Source organism: Cynoglossus semilaevis, chromosome 1, assembly GCF_000523025.1.
Source record: "Cynoglossus semilaevis isolate Cse_v1.0 chromosome 1, Cse_v1.0, whole genome shotgun sequence".
Taxonomy (NCBI): domain Eukaryota; kingdom Metazoa; phylum Chordata; class Actinopteri; order Pleuronectiformes; family Cynoglossidae; genus Cynoglossus; species Cynoglossus semilaevis.
The window spans coordinates 15,926,280-15,944,136 of NC_024307.1; the positions used below are offsets into that span (position 1 = coordinate 15,926,280).

Consider the following 17,857-nt stretch of genomic DNA (forward strand, 5'->3'; position numbering starts at 1 on the left):
CCCCGCCCCCCCCCTCCCCCCCCCCACGCCTTTTTTTTATCCCCGTTTTTCCACCCCCCCCCCCCCTCTCTCCCCCCTCCGTTTTCACTCACCATCAGAGCGATGGTCCTGTCGTCTCGGTGGACCTCCAGCTTCCCAGGAACCGCTTTCTGTCCATGGTTCCTGCCGCGGCTTTGTGACGCTGAGGACGACGAGGACGAGGACGAGGACGAGGCTGAGGTCGAGGACTGCGGCTTGTTGTCCTGCCACAGGTAATAAAAGGTTCCTAGGATCCAGGCGACCGTGAGGATCGCGATGGCGTTGGCGCGTATCCGGCGCATGGTGAGTCCATACGGAGCGGAGTCCGGGTGGATCAGCTGCGTCTCCGGCACAAGGTGCAGCTTCCTACTCCACCTCCTCCTCCTCCTCCTCCTCCTGCTCCTGCTCCTGCTCCTCCTCCACCGGTGATGGTGTGAATGGCAGCAGCAGCAGCAGCAGCAGCAGACTGTGGTCTCTGCTCTGGTTCAGCCGCTTCTTCTGCGCCGCTGCTGTTGCGTCTGTGCGGGGATTTGCGCACTGACGCAACCAAGGTCCTAGCGCCGAGGCTCGTAGAGCTGACACACACACACACACACACACTCAAATACACGCACACGTACACGCACGCGCGCTCACACACAAACACAGGCCAAATATATATGAAGAAAAATACCCACAGAAGAGTTCGTTAGGAAACTGGACTAGACGTTTGTCCTCTTCAGCTGTAACTGCTGACAATCACAGTAAAATCACATGTTTATATTTGTTCAGAACAGTCGCATAAATCAGAAAAAAAAAATATATATAGAAAAATAACCAGGAACACGAAATACATGTTCAGATTTCATTGAATTCGATTCCTTTGACCATGACTAAGTGGCATTTAACCCAAACTATTTTTGATCATATGTCGTAGTTTAGTGTATGTGTATATATATGTATATATATATATATATATATATATATTATTATTAAATTATTATTATTTTAATTAAGTTATTATTATTATATAGAGATTTTTATTATGTTTTTAAAATGTTTAAATGTTTTTTTACTTCCACTTTTAGTTCTTCCTTCCAACTATTTTGTTTTTTAAATCTGTAGAAAACTGAAGGTCACAGTGCGTCTGGAAAAGAAACGTTCTCGTTTTTCTACCGTGACATTTATCGTCCAAACTATTCTTGCTCTAATGTATAATATAAAAAACATTTCCTCAGTTTCTGCCTCCGTCATAAAACAGCCGAGCTGAGAGAAATTGATTTATGAAGCTGAAAATAACAGAAAGTAAAGTTTTCGATCCAGTCCAGGGACTTCATTTTTTTTTCCCAAATTAAACATTATTTTCCGGGGGGAAAAAATCAAATGTGATTAAATGCATAAAAACGAAATGACAGTGAATGCACATTTGAAGAAGCGTTTCTGTCCCAGCTCTGAGCCTGGTGTCTCTGCACCTCCTCTCCTCCTCCTCCTCCTCCTCTTCCTCCTCCTCCTCCTCCTCCTCCTGCTCCCCCCCCCCTCTTCTTCCTCTCCTCCTCCCCCTCCTGCTCTCCCCCCCTCTTCTTCCTCTCCTCCTCCCCCTCCTCCGCTTCCTCCTCCTCCTCCTCCTCCTCCTCCTCCTCCTCCTCCTCCTCCTCCTCCTCCTCCTCCTCCTCCTCCTCCAGCAGGAGTCACAAACAGCGGCTGTTCTTCAGCCCTTGTCCTCAGACTGCACCAGGACTCCTGTGATTCCAGTCCATTTGAACTGTGGATGTAAATGAAGATCTTCAATTAATGCCACACATCTGAACTGATCTGCAGGAGAGAAAACACACACACACACACACACACACACACACTCCATGAATATTCATCTGAAACTCCTGAACCTAATTCTGGATCAGACGACCTCGGCGACCGCTGCTGCGTACAGAATAAATCAGAGGCGTTAAACAGAACAAGAACAGATCACAGAAGAGGAAGACGACGACCTCTGAGAGAGGAAGAAGAAAAAAAACAACAGCAGCAGCAGCAGATCTATAACAGCATTAAAACAGCTGCAAGAAGATCAACAGAGGAGGAGCTGAGGCTGAGGTCCCACAAGAAATCCACTGTGAGCTCATACCACCCCCCCCCAACACACCACCATCGCTGTTGTGTGGGTGTGTGGGTGGGGGGGGGGGGGGGGGGGGGGGGGGGCTCTACAGCAGCAGCTGTGGATGTTCAACATGTTCTGCTTCATGAAGATCTTCTACCCACGCCCAGGGCTGTCCAACATAGGGGCTGAGGGCCAGTGGTGGCACATGGACAGGTCTCCTTTGGTCTGTTGTCTGTCAGGATGTTACTTCAATCACTGGTTCATCACAGTTTTGCAACTGAATGATTTAAAACTTCAGTCTTTTCTTCAGCTCCGTTTGTCTCTTTCTGCCTAATTCCACTGTTAACCTTTTTCTTTTACTAACACGTTTTTTATGTTTCTAATAAAAATAAGTACTTGCTAATTGTCTGGCATTTTCAGACTCTTATCTGTAACATCAATCTCACTCAATCAAACCAGAGCAGGAGTCATCTGATAAAATATCCTCTGATGACTTTCCCTCTGTCCTCATCCCTCTGTCCTCATCCCTCTGTCCCCGTCCCTCTGTCCCCGTCCCTCTGTTCTCGTCCCTCTGTCCTCGTCCCTCTGTCCTCGTCCCTCTGTTCTCGTCCCTCTGTCCTCGTCCCTCCGTCCAGCCTGCAGAGGGCCGACAGCCTGAAGCCTGGGGGACTTCAATTCTTTATTTAATGGGGGAGGGGGAGAGGTCACAGAGGTCAGCACCACATCTGGCTCAGATGTTTGTCTTCATTAGTGTGGAGGATGGACGATTTTTCTTTCACTCCTCTCGTCCCTCTGTCCTCGTCCCTCCGTCCAGCCTGCAGAGGGCCGACAGCCTGAAGCCTGGGGGACTTTAATTCTTTATTTAATGGGGGAGGGGGAGAGGTCACAGAGGTCAGCACCACATCTGGCTCAGATGTTTGTCTTCATTAGTGTGGAGGATGGACGATTTTTCTTTCACTCCAGGACTGAAAAAGAGAAATGGTGCTGTGAGAGAAGGAGGATGGAAATGTCTGCATATTCAGACGATGAAGGGATTAGAACCCGCAGCAGCTGAGCTGAGGTGTCTGAGCTGAGGACAACAGTGCACACACTCTCTTGTCTGGGACAGGCCGTGCGGCCCAGCCCAGTCCAGTCCAGCCCGAGGCTGGGGTTGGTGAAGTACAGATTAGTGGGTGCAGGGAGGAAACGGAGGCTGCTGTGGTGGAGAGTTTTCCAGCAGCGTTGGTGTAGAGCCTGTGTCAACAGTCGCTCCTCTGAGAACCATGGAAAGACAAAGATTCACATTCCCATGTCGACAGTAAAAAAAAGAAGAAAAATGTCCTAAGTGAAATTGGCCGTAGTTGGAGACAAGGGTTTACTGAGACAAATGTCCTCGAAAACATGAAATGAAATAAAATAAAGAGTGATGATGAACAAGAAGAAGAAATCAGTGAAGAAAAACATAAGGACATAATGACTATTAGTTAGCCTGACGTTAGCCTGACGTTAGCCTGACGTTAGCCTGACGTTAGCCTGTTGTTAGCCTGACGTTAGCCTGACGTTAGCCTGACGTTAGCCAACACAGCTAAAATGATATGAAACATACGTAAAGATAAACAATGTTTTTAGACTTTATCTCTAACAGCAGCAAAAACACAGGTTGTCAGTTCAATTCTCATTGCCAACAGTGTGTTTGTGTTCACACACACACACATACACACACACACTGAGGCTAAACTGTACAAGCCTGAACCTGATCACAGTTTACAGCCAGTCTTCCCTCTGTTATCAGAGAGGAATTCCACACAGGAATGTGCATTTATGTGTGTGTTAAACAAACTGCGCACGCACACACAGACAGCAAACGTTTACTGTATCTGAGACACTGTCCTCATTAAGCTGTGATCAACTCTCACAGGTTTCCCATGGTGCTTTGCTGCAGTATTGGGATCTTAGAGGTGAAAAAAAAAAAAAAAAGCCAACCCTGTTCTTCTACTTTGTCAAACTGTTAAAGTGATTGTAGTTCATAGTTGGTGAAAAGCTAGCGATCGAGAGCTAATCTGACAACAATGGCCAATTTGTGAACGATCAGCCCTTTGTCTTGATTTATTGATCGTGGAGTTCTACTGGATGTTAGTTTTTGTTGTTATTCGATATGCCGATATTGTCCAAACCCTTAACTTCCGATTCCGATATCAACCGATATAGGCCTGATTTGGCCTGATGACAGGCCTAATTTCTTATCTGTACAAACTGCTGTATGAATATGAGATTAATTAAATGAGCTGCAATGCTGCCATCTAGTGATTTTCACTTTAATATACAGTCGTTTATCCCCAAAACTATTTTTAGGGCACACATCATTTGGCCAAACCTAGGCATTGCGTTATCGGTTTTTCATTATGGGAGGAAAAAAATATTCTGATTCCGATATCAACCGATATAGGCCTGATTTGGCCTGATGACAGGCCTAATTTCTTATCTGTACAAACTGCTGTATGAATATGAGATTAATTAAATGAGCTGCAATGCTGCCATCTAGTGATTTTCACTTTAATATACAGTCGTTTATCCCCAAAACTATTTTTAGGGCACACATCATTTGGCCAAACCTAGGCATTGCGTTATCGGTTTTTCATTATGGGAGGAAAAAAATATTCTGTAACGATTCTTACAGATATTACATAATATGCTAACATCGGTCGGTCGATATTATCGGACATCCGTACTCATTACTATTTCAAGGTAAAGAAGACAGCAGCCGTACAGAACAGGGCTGTGAGACAGGTGTGTGAAGAACCCAGCTGTGATCTGTTCACGTCACCATACATGTCACTGACATATCATTAGACCTTAAGGAACCATATAAGCTAGCACAGGTGGTGATGACAGACCACATCTATGGACAGACTGAGCTAACGTTCCGGTTCTCCACCTTCTACATCCTGCAGCTGCAAACTGTCTGACACTTTGGTATAAAAACAAAAGTGAAGTTTGGTTTATTTATCAGTCAACAACAGTATTGACACACTAGGATAATGGAAACCACAGCAGCAGCAACTCTTGTTGGTCTTGGTCTCAGCAACGAGGAGTAAGGAGCAAACGCTCCTCCTGTGGAGAGCGGCCATCTTTATGATCCATAAAACACCACAAACACCAGCTTCAATAATCCAGATGTGTAGACAGACATGTCTCAGAATCAGACGGAAATATGTTTTACTGTGATGTAGACTAAATGTAGACTCCAGCCAGCAGAGGAAAACCTCTGTTCTTATACTGTAAAAACCATCATGTCGACGCTGCAGGAATGAAATTTTACAGACATGTCAGCAGCTCCGTGAGGTGAATGTTCCCGGAGCATTACCAGGGGGCGCTAAAGTGCTAACGCCCATCGTTTTCTTAGTCTGTTCTTGTCTTAGGTCTGGTCTCCCTCCCAGGTGTTCAGACTCTCTGGTCCTCATGGCTCCGCCTCCTTTGTTTCCCTCCTCCTCAGTGATTACCTCACCCTTCTCACCTGTTTTGTGTTAACCATCTTAGTTGTTGTTATTTTCTGCCTCTAACTGTCAGAGTGACATTTGGAGTTTTCACTCCCTTCACATGAAACAAACCTTTTTTTATCTTGGTGTTTCAGGCTGGAGACACAATGTTTCAGTTCACACTAACAAACCGGTTTCAGCAGGTTTGAACCACTGACGGACCTGATGAGGAATCACAGACCGCGGGGTTTGAGTCCAGAGTGGACTTCTAACAGATATACATCTATGTTTTCATTCTATACCAAAGACGGTACAGTCAGTAGAATGTCTGTGAGGCTGACACTTCTGAACATGAACCTGTCGACTGTTAGCCACGGCAACACCTTCAACACCTCCAACTGCGTGACAATCACACAACAATCTGTTCAAACAGACCTTTTTATTTAAACATAAATGATGAAACAATGATTGAGTGACAGCCGACGACAGACGCCTCCCTGAGTAAACCTGCTGTCCTGCTAACCAGACTGAGCTGACGGAATATGACGGACGTAGCATGAACCTGGTGTTCATGTTGTATTTACAGATGTGTGGGAAAAGGTTTAATTCACACTACATTCCCTGACTCTGTCTTGATGTAACGTTAATAACATTTATACTTGTAAACATGTATAATATAGAAAACGTATATAAAACCTAAAATACTATGGCAATAATTCGTAAAATGTAAAGCAAATCAAATGTGTAAACAAGTAACAACATTTAATACTGTAAAAAATTCAAATTGATTTAACATTCTGTAAAATATATTTAATATATTAATATGTAAACAATATACGATCATGTAAACAGTATGTAAACATATATATGTAAATATATGTATGTATAAATATATGTAATGTAATGTAAATATATAATATATAAATATATAATATATAAATCATACCAATATGAAAGCAAATAAAACAAATATATAATATGAAAACAATAATTGTTAATATGTAAAATACATATAGTATAATATATAGTATATAAACAAGTAAAAACATATACTATTTAAATACGTTTAGATAGTATATGTTTTTACATATTAAATATATAAATATGTAAACCAGAAACAATATTTCATAATATTACAACAATATGTAAAGAGTGTGTTTTGGGTGAGGGAGGATGAGGGAGGGTGAGGGAGGATTACAGTCTTTCATCATTATATATTTGCTGGAGGAAACAAAGTGTGACCAGAGCGATCCTCTGGTTGGTGTCAGTCAGAGCCTGCTGTGGGGGAGACTCAGCCACCGTGGGCCAACTCTGACTGGAAGGTCTTTTCCATTTGCACACACACACACACACACACTGGTGAATCATCGCAGACATGACAACGCTGCAGTGAAACACACACACACACACTCCTGATGAATAATTCAGCGTGGTCTCACACTCACTACCTGTATCTGAGTCCCTCTGTGCCGCGTCCATCTGCTCCGCTGCTGCTCCAACACTCTGGACGCAGCACAGATAAAAGTCCATCTGCGGCTGCAGTGTAACGTTGCAGTTGGCAGCGCTCAGCGACTCTGTGTGTGTGTGTGTGTGTGTGTGTGTGTGTGTGTGACTAAGTGCGTTGCTGAGCAGTGGTCCTTGTTGTGATTCTGTTACTCCAGCTGGCTGAGCTCAGTACAGGAAGTCCATTAACAGGACAAGTAACAGTGAGACCATTCTCCGCAGCACGGCCTCCACAATACTGAGCCCATCAGGGATAGATGAGGAGTTCCACAGGAGATGAAGCTGCACTGTCCATGACAAGATAAGAGCCGTGTCCCACTTCAGGGCCTGCAGCCTACTGTATGTAGGCCACAGCTGGGAAGTCTGCAGACTCTGGCTAAACTCTGAACCCCACGGAAAACTGGGTCCTATTGAAAGAATCCGGTCACGGCCCAGTTTTACCATGAAGATCCATTCATCTTTTAACAGTGAATCCTTCACACGGTGAAGAGTGGAGCAGCAGTGGTCAGGTGAGGGCGGGGTCACACCCTGGACAGGTCTCCAGTCCATCACAAACACTCATTCACACTAACATTCACACCTGCAGTCACATTGTTGTTGTTGTTGGACTGAGAGGAAACTGGAAAACCTGGTGAGAACACGGAGACTCCATACAGAAAGACCGGGAATCAAACCAGCAAACTGGTGATCTTCATGCTGTATGAGCAGAGCACTGACCACCTGCCCACTGTCTGACGGACATACAATGACATCGTAATCGTCACCAAATCGTATTCTCACAAGAAGGAAATTGGATTTAACCCTTTGATGCATGACCCATGATATACTGAGTTAAAAAATGTTACTAAGAGTTTTTATGTGTTTTTAGACATAAAAATAAGAACTGATTTGGTTCTGTTTTTATACACCAAATTTTCTTTTTGAATGTTGACACAATTATTCTGCAGTTGCAAAGGCTGACCACTGTATGGCAGTGTTGGGTGATTCTCAGGCGTCCACTGTAGAGGCTTATATGCAACACAGCCATCAAAACCTATTCTTATCAAAGAAAATGACATTTCAGCTGTCCACTGTAGTGACCATCATGCATGAAAGGGTTAAATCAACACTAAAAGTATTAAGGTAAATAACTGAGGAAAATAAAACTGAATCATCAACGACTGAGACAGGAAGTCGTCACACAGACACCAGTGGGAGTGGAAATGTTTGTTTATTACACATCGCCCCCCCGCCCCACCACACACACAGTACCTGTGGTATCATCATAATACTCAGTGTCTGCACGGTGAACACACTGTGGTACAACTGATCAACACAAACAAACAAACAAACAAACAGACGAGCGGAGCTCAAACAGTCAGAGTAAAGAATCTGTGCAACGTTTGTCGTCGACTGTTTCAAAGATGCTAATGATTTGTGGTTGAATGTTGATTCAACTGTGATTGCGGTTTTAAAAAAAAGACATATTTAATTGATCACATTTCTCATTGGCCAGAGTTTCAACATTCACTGAAAACACTGGCTGATCTTCATCCTTCTGTTGAAGTCCTGCTGCTGCTTCATCGATTTCACTCCACTTCATTAGAATATTGCCTTAAACAATGTGCACAGGTCAGACCGCTGCTCAGACACTGACGTCACGTCCAGTTGTAACGTCAGTGGTAAAGAATAAAACCCCGTCACTCAGTAGTTCACAGCAGAGAAAAACAGCTGCCTCCATCTGTCAGGTCAAAGGTCACAGGTCACAGGTCAACTGTTTTCATCATAAACCTGCTGCTGTACACAGACCTTCATCAGTGTTTGAGGATTTCTCCTGCTCTGGTCCATCACCAGTACAAATACTGGACATGTTTCAACGTCATCCTCGTATTAATATTGTACCAGAACAAGGTTAAAATATTGATCTCGTTACCTGAACTCTACTGCGTCGTGTTCATATTAAGTTAATTTTAAGTTAATTTTATTTGAATTTGACAACAGTGCTGACCATCAACCACGGCCATCGTTTCATTCTGCTTCATTAAACGTCAGGATGAAGAGAAAAAGAATAAACAACGGTCAGAATAGTCAAAAATATCATTAAAAACCTTCAATGTTGTCTATTCACAAAGAGGAGGAGATGAAGAGAATAGTATTTAATGAGAGGTGGAAAAACGCCACTTGACTTAAAGGACAATTCAACAGTTTTCAGTGTCTGTTGTTAAGGACACAGATACATTAAACTCTTTTTCCAACAAAGACCAAATTTCTGGAGTGTTTACAGAAGCAAAACTCTGGAAGTAGAATATTTCTGTTATTGTCCTCAAAATAACATGACCAGTGCTCTGCAACATTGAATGACTCCCTATGAAACACCCAGCCTTTAAGAAAAAAAAAACAGGGTTTGTGTGGAGGATTACAGGCCTCGTCAGCCAATAAACCTGCACCTCCAGTCACTGGCCATTTTATTAGGGACAGCTTCTTGACGTCCTAGACCCTAAATGTTGTTCAGCTGTGTAACCTTAACCATCAACAAATAAAACTTTTTCCAAACTTACAGTAATCTCTGACCATAAACAACGCCCCCATGTGTTAAAACCAGAAATATATTTCCTTTAACTTTAATGTACAATAAAAAAAAGAATCTTGCAGGTTTGACTTTGTTTTGTCCGGTCAGTACCAGGACATGCTAAACAAAAGAAAAGACAGACATGCCACTTCATTCCAAAGACAATCTCTGGTCACACAAGGCAGAGCAGAGCTTTAGTGCTCAGTATTTATGGCCAAGAAGCAGAGTTCATATAAAAGAACACAGTGTTGGTGGAGGACAAAGACAGACAGGAGGACAAACATGGTCCACAGCTCCTTTCGTCTCCTGGTCCTTCACCAGAGGAGAGACTGACAAACTCCTGACTAAGGTCACAGGAGCAGCTCCTTCAAGGTTCAGCGTTTGCCTCTCCTCGTCTTCTTCACTGTCTCCCCCTGTCTTTCTCAGTGTCTCCTCCTGCTGACTGAGCCTGGACTCACTTCCTGTTTCTTCATGCACAGTCAGAAAGTCCTCGTCTTGGCTTAAAGCGAGAGAAACAAGGAAGCCAACCAAAAATGATTTTGCACTCACAGTTCAGCACTCAGAACCATTCTGGATGGATGGTCTCTGATGGACGTCCACGAGGAGGAAGGATGACGGGAGGACGAGGAGTTACTGCTCGCTGGGACACACGGTGCGGTCCTTGCAGCAGAAGTAATGAACCACCACACTGTTTGGGTACCTGGCGAAGGCACTGCGGCAGAAAATGGACAGAGGAGGAGTTCACTGACCGTGGGTAATGACAGCATCACAACAGGTCCACAGACAGTCTACAGACAGTCTACAGACAGTCTACAGACAGTCTACAGACAGACGTGTGTGGCAGTGAAGGTTAGAGCACTGTTTCTTCACTGTTTCCTTTTTTGACCCAAAACACATAAATCCTCAGGAAAAATCCCACAACACACTGCCAAAAAAACATCACCAAAAAAAAAATGTAATAGTTTAACTGACCTCATCATTGACTCAAATCTCAGCCTGTTTAGTTGAAGACAGCACTGACATACTGGCAGGAATTGAAGAAAGACACTCACAAAGATCTTCTTCAACAGCTCTGATTATGTTTTTTTTTTGTTTAGTTTTCATAGCCATCTGCTGCCACCTAGCAGAAGAGTATTTAACTGTTCTGCCTTTCATGTTTTGATGAGCAAAGCCCTCTCACGGCCCAGCAGTGTTCCACGGCCCAGTGGTTGGGAATCGCTGCGTTAGGAGGAACAAGTGTGTGAAGTAAAACAGTCGTTGATAAAATCCTCAAGACAAAAACGCTAACGTGAAAATCAGGATGCATGAGTGATGTGGAATACGATCGAGAACATGTTGATCTCATATATTTACACTGCCCTCTTCAGGCTAAAGTGTGAATGAAAAGTCTTTCCAGGCTGGACACTTCGTAGTACTTCAGTACTGTACGTTGTTTTCCTCTTCAGTTGTTTTGTACGAACTTCGACTGTGAATCTGTTGGTGTTTTGTGGATCGTTACCTGTTGCCGATCTTCTTTTTGCAGACTCTGCAGGTCTTTTCTTCTGTGATGACACACTTCACCTGCTGGTGGAAGATTCTCTCCTCCTGCACCTGCGCACGCACACACACACACAGTTATTACACATGCACCGATATCAAACTGTCAGTTTAAATAATAAACAATACATTTAAACCATATAATAAGTATTAATTATGACATCATAACATTAGATCTTGTCAAACAGTCACAGCATTTTTCCAATTTATTTTTGAAGCAAACAAACAGAACAGGTTAGCGTTAGAGCCCAGTATGAACACATAGTGTCCCAGCTGCCAATGACACGATGACCTCTGACACCAAAGTGATGAGGACTCACCCTGAGGTACTCGGCCTGCAGCAGACTCTTCAGGACCTGGTTGCAGCGTTTCCTCTGAGCCTTCTCCTCCAGGACGCTCTCCAGGAAAACCCGGATCTCCCGGATCGGAGTGTTTGCCGGGAGCAGATTGATGGCCTGGAAACCAAACAGTGGGCTTTATTTGAGGGTTTAGTCCCGACCTTTGTTGGTTGGTTCATTCTAAACAGATCCCGGCCTCTCTGACATTATGAACGCATCAGAAGTATTTGTCTGTCAAGATTCTCCAGGATTCCAGGATGTCAGCACAAAGGGATCAGTTGGATCAGACATTGGTCTCCAGGAGGAGAAAGGAGGTTTTTCAAAGGTTTCCCAGGACAGCCTGCTGGTGACTAATCCTCACACAGACACAGGACACCTTTTTTTAAAGTGTCCTGTGTTCTTGGGACTCTGAGGATCTAATTATCACCCGTTGTATTTGATCGATTTTCCTCTAAATGTGATTACAATTTTACACAATGATCAATTTCTACTAAAGAACACCATTGAGGCCATGGATGTAAAAAAATATGGACCGTCATAAACATATGGAGTGGCCTCAGATTTCCCTCCTTTGAAATGAAATGGCTTCATCTATTTTTCATGATCAACTTCTGCCACTGTTGTCGAGGCAGAGCAGAACTACCTGAGCCTACTGTGCAACCTGAGTACTACTGCAAACAATCACCTTGATATTAGGTTAACATCTGATCAGTCGACAGGTCACATGATGTATAGGACGTCACAGTTTTGTTTTTAGAAACTTCAGACACAGTCAATGTGCAGCTGGAGGCAGAAACAGGTTCATATTTAAATGCATTTGTTTGGATCGTTGGACCAAACACATAAAACCAGAGACTAGCTCGAACTTAACAATGGGTCGTTCATCGTCCCCAACCCACAGTGGACATAAAATGACTTCATTTTAGTCACATGTTGTATTTAGGACTCTCTTCTGGGAGAACGGCCAGTGAAAGTGATTGTCATATTAAAGCAGTGAAGTGTGATCACAGCTGAAGGACAGATCTGAACCTTCACACCACAACAAAGATGTGGTTTTCCACATGACGGGCCTCAGATGTGATGTTTCCTGTGGTTGGACACAGTTCAGTGGACTCTGTCCCACACAATGACCATCAGTCACAGTCGGTCAGAGCGAAGTTACCAACAACAGCGGCAGCGGCAGCCAAGACTGAGTTTGATTTTGCTGATTTGTTTTTACTTCATGACACTGTCTCTAAGGACGACACACGTCAGTAGAACAGATTATAGTGAACGGATGGAGACGGAGGTCAGGGATGATCTGTGACAGCAGAGGTCAGTAGTGAGAGCTGCTATGATGTGTGGTTTAGAGTCTAAGAGTCTAAAAGCAGAGGAGATGAAGAGCTGAGGTTTTCACTGGCAGTGACCAGACCAGAGGAACAGTTTAGGTGGAGCAGTTTGGAGATAAAGGTGGAGAGGTGAGGTTGAGGTGGTTTGGACGTTTGTTGAGGAGAAATACTGGATATATGTAACAAAGGGTGTTGGAGATGGAGATTTATGGATGTAGTGACGAGGGGATGGAAGTGGAGCAGTACAAACAGGGAGGATACAGGGTGAGATCATTGATATTGAAGGGAGCAGCAGCAGCAGAAGAAGAAAAAGAACAAGAGGGAGGAGAAAAACAATGACACAAGAACAAGAGCAGGAAGACCAAGAAAAACAAGAAGATTCAACAAAAGAACAAGAAAAAAACAACAACAATAAGATTCACGAGAAGATTACAAGACAAACAACAAGAACATTAACGAGAAGAAAAACAGGAAAAGACAATCTGCTGACCAGAAGTGTATGGAGATTTTTCTTCTCCGTGGAGACTTCAGCTAAAAGCAGAGCTTCATCAAACTCTTCTCCTGGGACGCCATCATTGGACAGTGTTCTCTGAACTTTGACCTCAAAGTCATTTGCCATGAAAATAGGGTTTGTTTTAATCCAAAATAGAAGAAAGACTTTAATTGAATTAACTTTGGACTAGTTGGGATGTCGGAGCAGATGTTGGAGATCTGAGGGGAGTGATGGTGTCTCCTGCTGTAAACCCCTTCTTCTCTGTGGACTTGACTGCTTTTTCAGCCAGCAGTGTCATCTCATCTGATCCCAGTGAAAGTCAAACCTCTGATGACGACTGTGGTTGGAAACGTCAGACTCACTGCCACATGACCAGCTCTGACTGAACGAGTGTCAACTTCAGTTATGGTGTTTGTCTCAATCAGAGCGCAGATGCTTGTCACGTTCACACCACAGCCTGATCCTTCCCACCACAGTTGAACAATTACGATGAACTCCGTGTTTCCTGGATTGTTAAACAGTTTACAGTGTCGTCCTGGCTTCACTTCCACCACACAGCTGCAGCAGGCTTTAGTTACAGGAACCGTTTTAAACCAACCAAACAGTTCTGGTCTGTGTTCCAGAACCGTCATATTTTACTGTTTAGTTCTATGGTGTCAAAAACAAACCTACGAACATATGACTGTTTCCAGCCACGTGTTTGTTCGGTGGATGCTGATTTGGCAGAACTTATATAGAATATAATAAATACATACTTTTACTTTGCAACATCCAGTCTCCAGGTCTCTTCTGATTTTTTTTTTGTCTTAAAAAATTTGCAAATGCAGATTCTATGCTGCACCCTCCTGATGCAAATCTCTGGTTGCACCAGCAGGTGGTAGATGAGTAGACCAGTAAACAATGACAACATTTAGAGTGCCTTCAGTTGTATTTCATTCTCATTACTGTGTGACGTCTGGTTTTATCATCAACATCCGGAGTTTGAACTGCTGTACCTAATAAAATGGCCAGCTGTCAGGAACCACTGACCAGATTCTCAAACAGTCGCCTGGACTGGATTAGAAACTAATCCTCACTGGGGTTTGATTAGCAGATTAGAGACCCTGACAGAAGACGCTGCAGAGGAAACTTGGATTAATAATCCACCAATCTGTCGGCAGGTCTGAGGAGTTCAGACAGAGACATGACCGTGGGCTCTTTCCTCACCTTGGTGGTGTTGAGTTTGCTGTGGTGGAGCTCCAGGACCTGCAGAGCCGCCTGCAGGTTGGCCTGAGGCCCAGACACCTCCATCTTGATGGGCCCCAGACAGCGGACGTCAGGAGGCGACAGGTACATTCTCAACAGCGACAGATAAACCTGCAGAGCAGGAGGACAGACGTGAGTGTTTGATGGAGTTGATGTGGGACTCCGTCATGTTAGGGAACATTACAGAACAAGGACGACGCTGCTGTCCATGCTGACCCAGACTATAGCTGACGCACACAGTATTTACTGTTATTTATGTGCACTCAACTAGTACTAATAGATTCAGCAACAATAAATGTAATGCATTACACTCCCCCAGAAAAAACAGAGAAAATAGAAACAGGAAATAAGTGCCATCACAGGAAGGAAACTGGAGATATGTACATTTATTTCCACAGAATCTTTTAGATGTGTGTGTTAGACTTTCTACAGAGAAATAATCAAAGAAAAACACACTTACATCTTTGTTTCCTTCGACTGAGCTGTTGTAGTGTCGGTGACAGTATCTGCAGGAGATTCAAATAAGAACATGAGCATTAGTAATTAATACATTTATGTACAAGGTGAACAACAACAACAACAACAACAAAAGTTCTGTAAAACAACAGCTGATCCACTCTCAGATCACAGTCCTCACTCTTCAGCCATGCTGGTGTCCTTCAGTATGTGCACGTATATGAAGAGCGCCTGCTCGTGGTTGCCCATTCGACCCAGGAGTAAAGCCCGCTCCTCCAGTAGACCTTAGAAATACAAAGACAAAGGTCAAAAGGTCAGGTCTAACCCTTCAGCTCAAGAGCAACCGAGCACATGATGGGATGAAACAGAGAAGTTAAACTGAGGAGATTAATTGAACAGAAAGACAAGAGCAACCGAGCACATGATGGGATGCAACAGAGAAGTTAAACTGATTTTTTTTTGAAAAATATTATAACACTTTGGTTCATATTTAAGTCACAATCACTGAACTTTTTCTTAAATAAAATGAAAAAACATATTCAAATATTGTAAAAAAAAAAAAAAAAACCTAAGTTGCACACAGGTTGTGTGTTTTAGCGGTTTGACCTTGACCTCAGGTCACTTCTCACCATCAAAGGGAAAGTTACTGATGAGTCTGGATGGTTCGTAGCTGCTGGAAGTTTCCAGGAAAAACAGCAGCTTCTTCCTGAACTCTCCCAGTTTTCCCTCCTCTTGTCCTGCAGCCACAGCTGGAACTCCTGCACAGAGCACCTACTGTTAGCATCGTTAGCTCAGACACCCTTCATTTAAAGACCTGTTTGGTTACATCGTTCTCCCCAAACTGTCCCTCCAGTTTCATATACAAGTTAAACATTCATATATTTGATGGTAATTCTAACTGTCTTACAACAAGGAGAGTCCAATAGAGTTTAATTTTATATCAGGAATTGATTAATGGATTACTTGTGTGTGTGTGTGTGTAGGTCAAATGAATCTGTAGTGAACTGGTGTCCTGCTGTGGGATAAAATGAAACTCTTCATCCACCAACGGCTTTTATAAAAATGTAATGACGACATTTCTCTCAGAAACACAAAAACCGACTGGGAGGATTACTCAGAAAATGATCACCAGATGTAACAATATTAAAAATGCAGTCATTTTCATGTTCCTAAAACCCAAATTAAAACCAAACGTCAGTTCATATTTCGTTCACACCTTCTGGCAGAGATTTGAGATATTCCTTCATCAGGACTTGAACACTCTCCAGGTAGAGCAGGGTCAGGACGTTGTGAAACTCCGGCTCCTTCTCGTCCCACACATTGATTATGTGCTCCAGATATGGAATGGCCAGCTCTTTGAAGCCGTCCTTCAGGAAGTTCAGCACCTTGTCCCGAGGCAAAGTCTCCACTTCCGTCAGGTCTTCAGTGAAAATCTGGACAGGAGAGATTTTATTGATCAAATTAAGAAATTTAAATTTAAAATTGATAACAAAAAACATCGCTCAGATTCTACGTGTGTCCTGATACCTTCAGTCCGTCCTCAGGACAGTTCTTCAGCACCCAGGGTGAAAACTCAAAGATCATTCCCATGTTCTCCACTCCTGTGTCGGAGGGTTAGAGCAAAGCAGTGAGGTTTAAATTACAGATAATGACGACTGAAATCTGATTTAAATACTAACTTGGTATTTTCTATTTTCATGGAAAACAAAAAAAGTCATGAGTAAATGTGGCTACAGTACAATGGAAGAAAGGTAAATATAGTACAAAACATTTAATAAAAGTTAAGAAGAGTTTGTGATAAAGAATTATCTGTGTGAACAATTGATGAATGAAAAGCAAAACTATAATTCCAGCCTGTTTTTGCTGTTTTTCTACAGTTGGCTGTGTAATCATAGAAACTATTACACACAGGGAACTGTAGTGTGAGTTTTCTGCAACTACCACAGGCTACCACAGGAGGCACCAGACACACTAACCACTACACTATCTAACCAGGAAAAAAAACCCTCAATTTTTCATTTGCACTTTACTCATGATCTGTAACCATGTAACAGAATAAGTCAAACAACAGAACAGACCTGTTGTTAATAGATGAGAAAATCAGAGACAAATATTGAATTCTAGTCATTCACTGAGACATTAAAAAACTAAATCTGGATTTAGAGTACGATCGTTTGACTGTGTTCTGGCAGTTTCTCAGTAACCAGATGATCGTCTGCTGCAGTTCTCCAAAAATCAAGAGCAAATTGTTTTTTTCATGAAGTTTTTTCACACTTAAATTTAAAATAAAAAACAACAGCCATAACTTTGGACCAAAGTCTCACAGTGATGCTACATGTGTGGACCATACACTTTATCCATCATTAATTATCCAGCACAGAGCAGAGTTCACTCACTCACCCAGTCTCTGGAGGTATTCCACCGTTCGCTCGTGGCCCTTCAGTGGAGAGTTGGCCTTGGTGGACTGTTCCAGAAGAACCTGCAGAGCTGCGAGGGGTCAAAGAGGATGAAGCAGAACAAACGGGAGATTAGTCGGAGTGATGGAGAGGAGCACTGCGTCATCCACTCTGCCTTACATAATGGCTCTGCCAACAGCAGCACATGCACTGTGTTAATTGGTGACCAGCAACAGCTGCATCGAGTTGGCAGATGGTGAGAGAGGGAGGGAGAGAGGGGGGGGGGGGGGGGGGGGGGTCGACATCATGAGCACAGAGTCTAAAGCTGGACGATTAAAACCAGACGCACGCACAGCGGGAACAGCTCGGAATCTACCGTAGATTACTGCCAGAAACAAACAAGAAGAAGATCTGCTCCGTGAGGACGAGGAGTGGAACTCCACGCAGCAGACCTCTGCTGAGAGGAA

The 17,857-nt window shown here is 43.3% G+C and overlaps 2 protein-coding genes across 4 annotated transcripts in view; both read right to left on the minus strand.

The window, feature by feature from the left end:
• Nucleotides 1–502, minus strand: part of galnt16 (UDP-N-acetyl-alpha-D-galactosamine:polypeptide N-acetylgalactosaminyltransferase 16) — a 32,071-nt gene extending 31,569 nt beyond the window's left edge. The window contains exon 1 of the mRNA XM_008314011.3: nucleotides 93–502. Coding sequence (XP_008312233.1) covers nucleotides 93–320 — 228 coding nt within the window. The 5' untranslated portion in view covers nucleotides 321–502. The remainder of the gene's footprint in view (nucleotides 1–92) is intronic.
• Nucleotides 503–8,241: 7,739 nt separating this feature from the next.
• The window catches only part of vps39 (VPS39 subunit of HOPS complex), an 18,920-nt gene continuing 9,304 nt past the window's right edge, over nucleotides 8,242–17,857 (minus strand). For 2 of the 3 annotated variants that reach the window (XM_017037391.2, XM_008313993.3), the window contains exons 15-24: nucleotides 17,395–17,481; nucleotides 16,522–16,595; nucleotides 16,211–16,427; nucleotides 15,624–15,752; nucleotides 15,176–15,278; nucleotides 14,999–15,044; nucleotides 14,500–14,649; nucleotides 11,455–11,589; nucleotides 11,097–11,188; nucleotides 8,242–10,310 (exon numbers count right to left, since the gene is read on the minus strand). In XM_017037391.2, the coding sequence (XP_016892880.1) occupies nucleotides 10,229–10,310; nucleotides 11,097–11,188; nucleotides 11,455–11,589; nucleotides 14,500–14,649; nucleotides 14,999–15,044; nucleotides 15,176–15,278; nucleotides 15,624–15,752; nucleotides 16,211–16,427; nucleotides 16,522–16,595; nucleotides 17,395–17,481 (1,115 nt within the window). In that variant the 3' untranslated portion in view covers nucleotides 8,242–10,228. The remainder of the gene's footprint in view (nucleotides 10,311–11,096; nucleotides 11,189–11,454; nucleotides 11,590–14,499; nucleotides 14,650–14,998; nucleotides 15,045–15,175; nucleotides 15,279–15,623; nucleotides 15,753–16,210; nucleotides 16,428–16,521; nucleotides 16,596–17,394; nucleotides 17,482–17,857) is intronic. The other variant, XR_003049676.1, reaches the window with a different exon arrangement.